The 14,204-nt window shown below is 40.6% G+C and overlaps 1 protein-coding gene across 1 annotated transcript in view; it reads left to right on the top strand.

Moving 5' to 3' along the window:
- The first annotated feature begins 2,987 nt into the window (after positions 1-2,987).
- Positions 2,988-14,204, top strand: part of LOC107835928 (dedicator of cytokinesis protein 10-like) — a 35,091-nt gene continuing 23,874 nt past the window's right edge. Inside the window, exon 1 of the mRNA XM_016670202.1 lies at positions 2,988-3,830. Within this exon, the coding sequence (XP_016525688.1) occupies positions 3,723-3,830 (108 nt within the window). The 5' untranslated portion in view covers positions 2,988-3,722. The remainder of the gene's footprint in view (positions 3,831-14,204) is intronic.

The following is a 14,204-nucleotide window of genomic DNA, read 5'->3' as shown; positions in this document are numbered from 1 at the left end:
GTTGTTTGTCTTTCTGGAGGGGGGAACTTCCTCCAAGTCTTTTCGCAACCTCTAACGAGCGTTATTTCGAGACTGCTCAGATTCTCCCGACTGAGCTGTGAATCTCTGCAGCTCCTCCAGAGTTGACCTCCAGGCTGCCCACCTGTCACTTAGGCGGACAGAAATGACATTTGCATTTCTGAGTCATGCTCTTTGCAGATGATGGATCGGGCTGGTTTGTGGTGATCGTCCACAAACAATTTCTCCACAACTTTATCTGCAGAATTCCTTGATGCTGATTATGCTGTTTTAGTCACTGATATCATCTAAAAGACCTCAGGGGTCTTCATCGAACAAATGGATTTATGCTGAGATCAATTCACTCACAGACAGACTCTATTTTCCACTGGATGACTTCCAAGGGGGTTATCAAAGTAAAATGCAATCTATATACACTGCAAAAAAAAAAAAAAGTCAGTTTTCTTCCTTTTCATTTCATTTTGCTTTGGCCAAGCCAGATTCAAGAAACACTTCCCAAGGTTTTCTGAAGAGCTTTTAAACCTTTTTTTTTTTTTCAAAGCTTATTACATATTCTCCCTTTAGGGTGTAATATAGGTGTTGGTTTGTAAGTTGCAAAGAGCACATCAAAGGAATATCGTGCACCACAGCACAGCAGACAGCGCCTCAAAACCCTCTCGTTTGTAGTCCAATCTTTTCTGGCTGTATTTGTCCACATCAATGCAACGCATTTGCATAATGTCTGCAGAAATATTTAGAAGCCACTTGTGAAAGTTTTATAGTCGGTGCCATTTCATATTTGATGGCAGGATGCAGAAATTAAACCAGTCTGCAAGGCCTTCGAGTACAAAAACTTTCTTTCTGGGAATGATTGATTTTTTTTTTCCTCCCCCAGAATTTGAAAGATCTGTACAATACAGGCGTGTAATTTGGTAAACTAAACTGTTATGATCAGTCAGTCTTCTTGTTCTGTTGGGTTGGATGCTGTTGTATCTCCTGAAACTCAATGTTTGTAGTCAGACATCATGTGTTTGCATTCGTGATCAAAAAAAAAAAAAAAGCAGAAAAATAAATCCTTCCCATCTGGCAAGGGCAGACCCGAAACTTTAATACTGGAATCAATAAACGTGACAACAAAAATATTTTTAAATACAAATCTGAGAAGGGTGTGAATAATCCTGGACCTAACTTTATTTTTTTGCGAATAAAACAGGAACAATTTTCCTTCAACTACAAAAAAAGAAAAATCGATAAACACGAGCATGTGTGGGTTTTCTCAAGGTATTACCAGCTTCCTCCCACAGTCCACAATGTGTGTCAAGTTAATTTGTGTCTTTAAGTTGCCGTCAGGACTGCCTCCGTGTGTTAAATCAGTGAGTGCCTCAGATCAAATAAACGTGGGTATAATGACATTATAACGATCACTGTTTTCACTATTTAAACTTTCAGGCGGATCGACTTATTTTGTGCAAGTTGTGGTGCTATGCTGCCACCCAGAGGATCAACACTGACGCACAACTGTTTTCTCCCCCCAGATTGTTGCTTCAATTCAAAACGTCAATGTAATTATTTTGCACACAAGATTTATTTTAAGGAAAGGAAAGTTGTGAGGCTTAATCCTCAAACTGAGGTGAGATATGGAGGAGCTGCTCAACTTTACGTTTACTGCATCCATAAATGTGTTCCACAGTAGCACAATTAGTTGTAGTTGTAATTTTTTTTTTATGTTGACTCAAATTTAAGTTCCTTGTAATACATACAGAAATGGATCAATTAGATGAGACCGCTAGTAAAGATGTAGAAAAGGCCTTAAAATTTCTGAATATTTTCACGAAAGCAGCGCAACCTCACACTGAAAAAACGTGAGCTTAACTTGATTATATTAACTCAGCATTGAAAAGAATGATGCGCTTTAGTTTGTAATTCCCTTTTAGCAAAATCTCCGCACACACAAATAATGGTACCCCTAAACTTTCACTTATAACAAATGTATATGGTTTTGTTTTAAGTGATTTGAAGTGTTTTATGTCTATTTTTTCTGCTTTTAAGATGCCTGGTTTGATTGTCAAGACGTAAAACAAGGCAAGCAACTGAAATCCCCATGATTATTCCTTTATTTCTTCTTTTCTCCTCTTTTTTAGTGTTGCATCCTTATTTAATCAGAACTTATTAACTTAATTGACAAATCCTACATTATAAATAAAGTGAGACATTTAATGTCACTTGATATCAGACAAGGATCCATGATGTCACTAAATTATTTTGATTTTTTTGTTTGTTCTGTTGACAAGTTGGAGGTTGCATTGTGGCCCTAAAACCATCCCACCAGTGATTATAATAATCACAATTGTAATTTTGTGATTAGTTTGTTGGTGGGGCAATATGACTATGAAATGCACTTTCACCTTTTTTCAAGGAACAAAGGCTCTAGAGGCAACAATTTGATTTCATTGTACCTTCACATTCATTGATTTCACTCAATTGACTCATTAAAAATAAAATATATAAAAATATGTGTATGTTCAATAAAAACTTTGGGAGCCTCTTGCTTTTTTCATTTTATGGATCAAAAGCTGGAAAGTTTGGGAACGACTGCCCTAGACATGTGCAACTCACGTTCCCTTATTAATTAAAGGAAGAAACTACAAATACCAGTTCTCATTCAACATTTCTCCAGCTGTCCTCTGGGAGGCGCTACGTGTGCATTAAAACGATCGTCAACAGAGACAAAAAGTTTCTCCCTCAGACCCATGAATACGTTTCCAAACATGATGCTACGAACACCAGCTGACCGCACTATTATCACACAGTAGGTTAAATTAATTGAGCTAATCATAAATTGCAATTAGATTAACCCATTTTCAATTTTAGAGCGACAACACAGATTAAAAATACATTTGTTGTTTATTTTTATTGCTTATGTTTACCTTGCACTTTAAGCCTAACCTATTAATTTTGATAAATGTAGATGTACCAAACTGGTAATAAGGTGAAGAACCCTTATTCAGAAAGAAAACGTGAAGGAAACGATAGGAAACGACAGGTCTTTTAGAGTGTCACAGCTAAGTACTTCCACCAGGTGTCAGTGTTGGCTCGCGTGTCTCCCTCGTCTCGGCTCTAATCCTACCTTGATCGTGACTGGACTGCTAAAGGCTGTCTGACATTTCCCAGCCAATATGTGAGCTGTTTCTAATAAAGGCCTGAGTGAAATATCAAATAAAATTGAAGCGAGAGTTTTATTTCTCTTAAGTAAATGTATAACGCACCGCTTTAAAATATTTTTGATTCAAAATGGGTTAAAATAGGTGGCTAAAACAATTTAACGCGGAATAATTAAAGAAAAAAAAGAGAGAGAAAAAGAACGGGATCTTGTGCAGTACGGAAATTTAATGTGTCCCCTTCAAAATAAAAGCCGTGATTGAAGGCAGCGAGGCATTCTTTTCTAGGTTAGGAAGCGGACTTTAATTTGAAAGCCCGTGCGATGAGTAATGTCTGAGAAAGCCACTAACTTGATGCTGAGCGTATCACAGACACGCCGCTGTGTGTGTGTGTGAGAGAGAGAATCGTGTGTGTGTGTGTGCAAGGCTGTGTCGGTGTGTGTGTGCGTGTGAGTGTGTGCGTATGCGTATGTGTAAACAGAGCTCAGAAGGATCGGGTTAGGTGCGAAGGGGCCAGGAACTGACTGGGGCTGTCGCAGAGATCACTCGGTCCGCTCAGATGAGGAGATGGCAGCCGAATCGACCCGGAGATTCACCAAGAACCTGCTGAAACCGGGGAGCGCGGCCGAGATACGGCAGACGGCGTGCAACGCAGTCAGACACTCCGCAGTGACGGTGAGTGGACCTCTGTGGATTGTAATATATATATATATATATATATATTGATATATTTATATGGTGGAGGGGAAAAAGAGTAAAAAGGAAAAGAAAACGCATCAGCACCTGTCAGTTTACTATTATTATTCCATTTTTAAAATCTCAGAGACATGAGGTGCTTGAATGCAAGTGATTTCGGATGATGTATCCTGGCCGAACCGCTGCACCGCAGCTGTGTATGAAACCTGACATTGACATTCACGTTGCATAGTGCAGCGGTGGAGCGCAAAGCAGCAGTGCAGCCGCAGCAGAAGCAGAGGCAGCGCCTGTTCAGCTCTATTGATCCTGCAGTGGAAGCGGTTCAATAGAGCCAAAAAATGAATAAAACAAGGATTATCGCGTTACGTTTCTGAATGATCGGGATAAATAAATGCGAATGTTGATGTAGAAGAACCAAGAGGTCGAAAAGCCTGTTGGATTGGATTAATGCTGGGTGCTTTCAAGTAATTGAGAGAAAAAGAAAAAGGAAAAAGGAAAAAAAAAACAGGAAATAAGCGATTTATTTGTAGAAGAGAGATGCGACATGGCAAGCAGCGGTTCACATCTGTCCGGCGGTGCGAGGATATACCGGGGGAAACATGGAGGGTCGAAAATGAGAGGAAACGATGAAAATGAGTTCTGCTGAGCCTAATTGACGACCGATTATATTATTAAGATATTATAGTGGGAAACGTGGAAGATATGCTGTGGTGGGTGTGTCGCGCCTTCTAATGAAAGGCTTTGATTGACAGATAACATTGTGGGAGGAGGGGTAGGTCTGGGGGGGGGGAGGCACAAAAACAGAGAAACCAGAGGATTTGTGTTTTTACGGTGTGCATTTGATTCATTTGGAAGGAGACAAATGAATCCTGCGTCTTGTTCTGAGCGTTTTCAGCCTACGGAGATTAGCATAGAGAAAAGGCCACTCCACTCCACTCCAGTCTTTTTTTTTTTTTTTTTTTACTCCCACTCCACCATCCTCTTCACTTCGGTGTTACTGTGTCAGTAGGACAGACGAATTACACACCAGAGAGAGAGAGAGAGAAAGAGGGAGTTAGAATAGGTTTTGGATAGGAATTGCATGACAGAGAACATGATTTAAATAACTGTACAGCGCATAAAAAATTTAAGAAACGTCACTTTTCATTGTGAAATGGGCAATTTTCTTTCTGTCAGAAGCTTAATGTTTGTCAGTGAGCTTTAAAAGGAAGAGAAGCTGGTGTGAAAATTGACGATGACCATGATTTGAATGATCGGTTTATTCAAACAATCAACTTGAGCAGTGCGTTCTGCCATAACAGGCGTCCTTGCAACACACAGCATAAAACAAGAAAATACAATCACCTGCCACTTTATTAGGTACACCTTGGTAGTACCGAGTTGGATTACCTTAAATCTGGAGGGTACATATTCAACAGTGTGTGGGAACCATTCATCAGAGGTTGGTCCATAGTGATGCAAATCTCCCATTCAAAAGGTGCTTTATTGGACTGAGGTGATTGGAGTATAACTCACTGTCATGTTGAATTATGCTGCTGGAAGCATCCATGTTAAGTTGGAAATGTGGTTGTGAAGGTGTGGACACGGTCAGGTAAGCTGTGGAGTTTAAATGATGTTCCAGTGGTACTATGGGGTCCAAAGTGGGCCAAGTTAATATTCTCCAGACTCTACCAGTGCTGCCGACTGAAGCATTGATGCAAGTCAGGATGGGTCCATGTTTTCATGTTGTTTTTACCAAATTCTGACCCTGAAATCTGAATGTCGCTGCAGAAATGAGACTCACTGGACGAGGCAACATTTATTCAAACTGTTACCGATCAATTTTTGTGACCCTGTGCGAATTGTAGCTTATTGTTCCTGTTCTGAAAATGGGCTAGGGTAATCAGCGGTTTTTTTTGTTGTTTTTTTTTTTAAGAATAGAGCAACACAGCATTACCTCTCCCCCAGTTATTGCTGTGTGCTGCAAGTCAGCTGGTAGAAAGAAGGCTGCTACACTTTTCAAACCCTAAGGCAACATTGTCTTAAGGAGGAACAAATTGATTTTTCTGTTTTAAATAGAATAAAGTAGACTGTAAAGATATAACTAGTCACAGAATTGTTCCTGTTTTTAAATGCAGTGATGCAGTGAGTCATGTTCACTTAATGTTACCATATTTTGAGAACTTTCAATGTTTAACCTAGAGGATAAAAATAATGCAGAAAATTATAACGATGACAAAGAAGTTATAATTCAATGTTCAGTTTTAGTTCAAAATAAACACCATCTCAGATCACCTAAAAAGTAAAATAGTAAAGCAGTCACTTTACTATTTTCTGAAGGAGCATGTAGCCAACATAGATAATTTAATGCACTAAGTTAACCTTGCAGCAAACATTTATGCTGAGAAAGCACCAGTAAACCTAAACGATACTTATTAATCTTAATCATATTACTTTCAATAACATTTATTTCGTTGATGCAATTTAGACTTGTTTCAGTGTTTGACAAGAACAGCTTTGCAAAACGGATGAAAATTGTCATGTTGATTTATGTTGTGGCTACAATCTTGCCTAAGCATGGGCTTGTTTTTGGTAAGAATAAAGATGAATGCTTTGGGATCCACGTTTAGTCGAACATGTGGGCCTAAATATGTTGTAATTTTCCTATTAACTAAAAAATGTATGTCTTTTGTTGCCATTTTTTCACCTGATCCATGCCTGCTGGGCTGAAGATTTAGTTGGGTCCATTCTGTGCTAGAATCTACAGAGTAAACACAGCAAGGCTAACTTTACCTGAGTTATTGTTTATCATATTGCTTGCCACATTGTATCACTGTTGGCTGTAACTAATAAGGAAAGTGAGGTGAGTCTGGATTATTTCAAAGGAGAGAGCCAAACAACTTCCCACTGTGCTCTCAACATTTTTCTCCAGGAGGCTCTGAGTCAATTGTACGAGCAAAACTGATGAAGGCTCAAACAGGTGGTTGTTACCTTCACAAGGTAAAACCAAATGCCTACTGACAAAGTGCCTAAACCCACCTCCTTCCAGCGAGCGAAAGACGGTGGGAGAAACGTCAGAGACAGGCAACACTGGAAGCTCTTTAAATTAATTACTGCTCCTACCAGTTTTGAATGTGAAACCATGGACCCAAAGCCAAACCCAAACAGGTGTTACCGAACTGAAGCCCGAATCAGACACGTCACCTACTTACCAGATCACATAGTCCGACCAGAAGTACATGTCATTCATTGTTTTATTTATGAAGCTGAAGGTGGCAGCAGCAGCACAAACACCAGCTTCTTTGGCCAACTCTTTCCTCTTCCACCGTTTGGTCCTCCTCACCTCCATTACTCCTTGTGATTTCTACATTCCCGTTGATTTTCACAGGCTATGGTTCAAACTGAAAAGGCTTAACAATGTTATTCATCCCTGCTTTGGCTGGATGGGAGCTAGCACAGTCGGACCAAGCTTACGTCATTTATACAATTTTTAAAAAATGTATAAAAACTAAACATCATGCATTAGTGCACCATTTCTGTTATTCTGTCATTTCTGTTGGTTCATGCTTTACTTTTTGGGAACCATGGATATTTCAGAACGAAAACATTGATATGTAGAGTTGTTTTTATATGTATATTTTTATCAAACCTCCCAGTATGAAAATGAGTATTTTCACAAACTTCTTTATCTCAATTATTTCCTCTATATCAAAAATGCAATTGTCAGAAAGGGATGAAAAAGATCAACTTCAAGACATCATATATTGTGCGTACAAAGATGTAAACAGAAGCATGGAGCTGAGCCTGAGTGGAGGGTGGCGTGCCTGTGGACCTGCATATCCCACTTGTGAACACAGGCTTTGTTTAAGTGGGCGTGCAAATCTCCAAATGTGTTGTGTGCACGTGTGGAAAGGTTTTCGGAGTGTGCAAAAGCTCAGTCTTTGTTAGCGAAAGAAAGCAGGTCAGCAGAATCGGGCCCTATGGCATGACGCTCGCCGAAGCGTGAAGACTCTCCCTCTCTCTAACCCAGACTCGTCTCTCCTTTCATGCTCTCTAGTTTTATCCATTCATTTAACATCGGTCCCCTCTCTTCCTCCACTGACTTTCCTTCTTCCCTCGCTATGCCCGCTTTCCTTTATGTCTCTGTTGCATGTGGTGCCTGTTTGCGCTCCCTGTGTCTTGAGGTGATATCGGTTTTTGAGAACAAGAGTGAAAGGGTTGGGGTTTTTTTTTTGAGTGCAACCAACATAATACTTGGAAAATTCAGCTTGTTGAAGCTGCATTTTTCTTCAGATGAGCAGCTCTGGGAAAGCAATCAATGCTTTCAGAGTGTTTCTCAGAGTGGTCAGCCCACCCATCCCCAAATATGCAGAGTAGCATGCAGGGAGTAGATAGATGCAGGATTGAGGGATGTATGAGCGTTGGTAAACCCCTAAAAAAAAAAAAAAATGCGCTTTTTGCTTCAGGGATTTATCAAATCCTACCAGAGTGTCAGAGACTGAGCTGCTCTACATCAATTACCTAATGAAGTAATGAAGAAATTAAATATGAGTTGTTTGCAGAAAGAAATGAGGTAGTCGTTATATCAAACACCCCTCTAGGGCAGCAATTAAAGCAATTTAACAAGAAATGCTCTTGTATTGTGGAGCACTGACTGTTTATTATGGCTCTCAGCTGAACCGAGCAGCACAGCACAGCAGCGTGCACACAAGTGTCATTCTTGTGACTCCGGCTGCCTGGTGGGATGAACCACATGTCGTACCATGCCTCCGTGCTTCCATGGAACAGCCGCTTAGCCAGTGACTTGGGCCAACATGCTCACCCTGGCATCACCGCGGCTCATAATTTGTTTAACCAGCAGAAAAGGCTCGCTTGTGCATGCAGTCACCCTTGCGCCGTAGGTCATTCCTTTGGTTTGCGCCGTTACATCACCGTGGTTCTATCTTTGCTTTGACAGATAAACGCCTCTCATTGTCTTCGGCATTCTTCGTGTCCTTCTGTCAACACAACAGATTCGCGCCTTGCCACACACCGGTCATCTTCTGTGCCGAGTTAAAGCTGGATTTCAGCTTTTAATTACAAATCAGTGTCTGCCATACGGCTTCAAATTGTAAAACGTGTCTGTGTATCTAGTTTGTACAATTGTTATCAGTCTGTCTTTGAATGGTGCTATATTTGTTAAGATCTTATTTGGCAGCCCATGCCTACTTTATGTCAGACGATAATTACAATTGTGAGGTAGCAAAGATCATGTGTGGGGTTCCTCAGGGCTCCGTTCTCGAGCCACTTTCATTCATTACCAATATGCTCTCCTCAGCTCATAAATGTATGATATTTTACAGAGTTCCTTTAGGTAAATTGTTCGCCCAGTTCAAAGCGTCAACTACAAGCCTGGATTAATCCGCCTTCACTGTTACTGGAGTATAAAAGCACATACCTAAAATAAGCAGACAACATAAGGAAGATAAGGAAAACCTGGTGGCCCGCCAGGCATTACGACACACTGCGGGAAACCCTGAAATGTAGGCATTACTATGGACTGAAATAAATTGTGATAATAAACATAAAGTCTATTACTTGATCTTAAAACATTACCAGAACAAAATATTTCCTTTTAAACCAGGACACAGAAATAAGTGGTGCATGCTTTTATTTTCGATCGGTAATGTTATTGTAATTGTATGATTGATGTTGAATTAATAAATCTGCCTCACATAGACATTATTTTAATTTCAGTGAGGGGAAAATGGACCGATACTTTAATGCAGCTGACAATTTCATCTTATTTTTAAATTTGGGCTAGATGTCATCATTTCTGTGTAGAATCCAGATGGACACTTGGAAATCTACAGGAGTCTTCCTCTCCGAATCTAAAAGGAACACCCCCGAGATGGCAATAAATGACACGCTTTGCAAATGAGTTCTCTCTAATCGGGACGATTTTCTACTTCCTTGTTGCCTTCTTCTCTGTAGATTTCTCAGCTTTCTCTTCATCTGCCCGTTTTCATTCATCCCATGAGACGGTTTGCTTTGTGTCTTTTGCCATGTTTTCTGCTGCAGTGCCCCGACCAGGCTCCCCTGCCTCCCGTAGCTAAAATGTGCATCGCCCACTGTGACATGCACATTTGTTGCTAGTGGGGGCTCTCTTGGTCGACATGTCCCGGTGATGTGTTGTGGCTGTCTGTGGTCAAAAGGACGTGCTGTCAGTCTGACTCCGCTTCCTCTTCATGACACTTCATGTCGACCGCCTGGGGTGCATCGCATGTGACTGCTGACTTGCCTATTCGTTCAGCGTGCAAAGCTGTGTATGTGTATTTCTTTCTGTCTGTGTCTGTGTTGTAGTTGTGTGTGGACAAACCGTTTAAATTTCGTGTGCACATAGAAGGCTTGGGCTTGCTCTGGATCTGTGTTGGTCTTGATTTAGCTGCAACAGGCCGTGGCTCATGGCGAATGAGCACACGGCTATTGAAACCCCTGCCGCGCGTCTGGTGGACCAGCCTGTAATCCGTAAAATCAATTGTGTCAGAGGAGAGAAAGTTGGTTAGAAGTCAATTAGGATGGAGTTCCAACAGGAAGCGTTCCTGTCGATTTTCGCGTGTTAACCATTTTCCTCCCGACTTTATCATTTCTAATCTTCTGCATCCCTTCTCTGTTCTCACACTCCCTCCACCGTGATTTAGGTTATTACTAAATTGTGTGAAATATCATTTCTACAACCTCTTTACTATTGCACGTGTGTACCCAGGCTCCTACATGAGCTCTTTGTCTACTTGGTTAATTTGTCCATCATATGTGATACGTTGTTTAAAATACCTTTTACGCCTTAAAGTAAAACAGTTAAGATGCTGGAAATATGTATCAAATCTATTTCCATGCGGATTCTGACTCTTTGTATTACCCTTCATATTTAACAACCTTGACTGTAACGATGACACCGCTGACCTCACGGGTTCACTGACTTACATTACAGAGGGAGTTAAGAGGTTGAATAATGTTTGAACGATGGAGTCAGAAAGTCTGTAATTGGTTCAGACATCACCGGGTTTTTACCGTGGCAGAGAGTTCAGCTGCGTGACGAGGGGAAACCCAGTGAGAAAATTAGGGGAAGATTGATGAAAGAGGAAGAGAAAGATTCAGTCATCTTTGACTAGGACTCTGCTGCAGAGAGTTTCTCTAAGCAGGGTAGGCCAGTGGTTTAAAGGTGCATGCTGCAGCTTTAGTTGTGTGTTGAAGTGCTTTATGATGGGGGTTTCTGTTCCTTTGAATTTGTTATGTGTAAAGCAGATCATTGAGAAGTGAAAGAAATTCATGGTCTAAATATATTTCTGAGAGACTATGAGACTGACTTAATACTCAAATAGAGTCCGATGTAGATTATCAGTGCTTATCAGTGATTATCATTTAATTTAAACTCGATTGAAAACAATGCAATTCTTTCCAGTCACCTATAGATTAACTGCATAAAGTCCAGTTAAATTCTGATTGTATGATCAACAAAATGTATTTGTTGATCATACTTTATAAACTCAAAAACTTATTTCTGTGCTGCATCCATCTGCCTCAGCAAGAGTGTGATGACACAGCTGAGCGGGTTTAGTCATTTCAATTCTCCTAAAAAAAGAAAAGGAAAAAAAAATCAAGACCACATCACAAAAAAGGACCACATCCCAACATCATTTTCTACCACTCTGACTAAGTGGTAGAAAACAGACGATAACCTGGGCTTCTATTGTGGCTGCAGTACCTGAATATATGAAATAATAATTACTTTCACCTCTAGATCTGCTCTTTGTTAAAGCAAATGCTAGTTAGTTTGCTTAAACTTATACCAACTTAGTTTTTATGCGACCAAAATTACTTCACGAACGCCAGAAATTGCTGCGAAAAGGTCAACTTTGTCAGCAGAGTGTGTTGCAGTGGCTCAGACAAAGGAAACACATGAGCAAAACTGAAACTATGGTGAAGATGTAGGTAAGCTGTGCTAAACTTACAATGTGGGAAATTTATGAGGTCATGCAGATGAAAAACCTAAGCAAATTGTGGCCGAGTTTAATTCTTTTGAATCCTCAAAAATTATCGTTTGACTGTGTAAACCTTCACGATGTGCTGCAGAGTTTCCTGTTAGGCTGAGGGCAGCGACTGCGCTGAGACAAACGGGCACCTCACGCTGTGCAACACCCAACTCCATTCGCGTACGTTTGATATCCAACTCCACACCAAATGTCTAACCAACGCGTTGGGGTGTGAACCTCATAGAAGCTTTTTGTGCATGACTGTGTGAAACAGGATGTCTTATTCATTCGTTCCCATCAGTGAACGACTCTGCAGAGAATCTCTAACCTGCACAGCTCGTTTCTGCATCCCCGTCAGGCTCAGACCTTCCTCCAATCTGATCTATTCCATTCTGCTGTGGTTCTGTTCATATTTTCAGATTTTAACGTGCATCTTCTTAACGGAGATAAGCGACTGATTTTGAACTTTTTCCACATCTGAACTGCAGACATTCGCCCCACGCAGCAGAAGGAACTTGCACTGCCAGGCCTTGGTGTGTGATCGTCACACTTTTCTCAGTGTTTCATTCAAAACGGGACGGAGAGAAAATAGCCGGAGCCCGAGCCTGTCACTGTCACTATTAACACCGCCTCTGTCTGAATTACTCCACTGTCTGGGCACTGCATAATGCACTGCACAGTAATCCTAGTGGTGTGTGTGTGTGTGTGTGTGTGTGTGTGTCTTTGCTTGGACGTAAAAAAAAAAACAAAAAAAAAACAGGAAATGCGCTTTTCGGAGACGCTTCTTCTGAGACGGTATTGCGTTTCCATTTGCTGGCTTGAATTAAAAAGAGAAGAAAACTCTGTTTGATCCATGTGGGAAAGCCCGAGTGAAAATGTGTGTCTGTCAGTACGGCAGTGCCTGTGAGAGGTCACGTGAGCGGAGGAATGACACGGAGCGAGCGAGGGTCCCCCGGGGCTCCGGGCATTGTGCTAATGTACGTCCACAATAGGCTCTTTGGGCGAGGATTCAGAGGCAGAGGATTCAGAGGACCGCTGCGTTTATATGCAGCTTAGCAGACTTTGCATCTGTGAAGAGCTCAGCTTCAAACGTCCTTACTTTCACTTTACCAGGCCGCAGCATGCACTTGTTGTCTATCCAGGCTCTAGTCACAGTCCTGGTGGAGCGATTGCTGGGCCGGGGGTGAAGGTCCACTTCATAAAGTGGACTAAGAATAGTTCAGTGACTGTGCGAGTGAATCGCAGTCTTGTCTCTCTCCCTCGTACTGCATTCCAGAGTAGGAGGGCTGAAAATGCTCCTGCCATTGCCGTCTGACCTCGATGCCCTGCAAAAACCTTGCACAGTCATTCTTGTGCCATATTCACGACAGGAAGATATGGATTTTACTTCAAGGTGGGACAGGAAGCGTACAGGAGCAAACTTAGGAATGCCTCATTTTAAATTTGACAGCAAACACCATTTTTGGATGTGTAAATTCGTAACCCTCAAGTCTTGCAAAGTATTTTTCTTTGAGGAAACAAACGTTTCTTTCTTGGGACAGTTTGTGTCAATTTGTTTCCAGTAATTAAAAGTAATTTTTCCGTCTTATGCTGATAATCGACACTTTTAAAATCTTTCACTACATCTCCCAGCAGGAGGTCATTTAGTTTTACGGTTTGTAGGTCAGAGGTCATAAACTGTCAAATTGTACGGAAATTAAGTGAGAATAAGGGAAGATACAAGGTAATATACTATTATACATGTAATTATAAACACATTTGAACATTATTATGAGTATTTATGGCTATAATTTATAAACAAAACTTTATATTGAGGCACATATAAAGTTAACATGAATCACACTTGATGATGTTTTTTTAATGCTGTATAATGAGGACATGTTAGGAGTCTAAAGTGGCAGATAGTGACACATTTTGACTGTTTAGCTGATGTTGCTGATTCAGTTGTTTTGCTGCCAACTCTTATTTTTTTCAAAACTATTTTCAGTAGCGGTTTCTACTAGTTTTGGTATCAACAAATGCAACGATGCCTTTGCACCACTCAGACAAAAGTAAAATGCAAGATAAAGTACAACAAGCTTCTTTTTTCAGTGCTGAACGAAATCATGACAGCATTTTGATGGTCAGATCATATCTAGAAAAATAAACTAAAAAAAAAAACAAAAAAAAACTTGCCTCAAAGTTTGCTCATGCGTCGAAATGAGATTCTCACGATATGTTGACCTGGAGTAATGTGCCACGGTTTTATTTAATTCTGGTAGAAACAAATGATTTAGAATAAAAATGCATAGCAAGATGATTTTTTTTTACAGAAATTATTTTTTTCTCAATGTCTCTCGTGTGTGTGTGTGTGTGTGTGTGT

The sequence above is a fragment of the Poecilia formosa genome, unplaced genomic scaffold, assembly GCF_000485575.1.
Source record: "Poecilia formosa unplaced genomic scaffold, Poecilia_formosa-5.1.2 Scaffold31, whole genome shotgun sequence".
In the NCBI taxonomy this organism is placed as follows: Eukaryota; Metazoa; Chordata; class Actinopteri; order Cyprinodontiformes; family Poeciliidae; genus Poecilia; species Poecilia formosa.
This window is presented reverse-complemented; position numbering and strand designations above follow the sequence as displayed.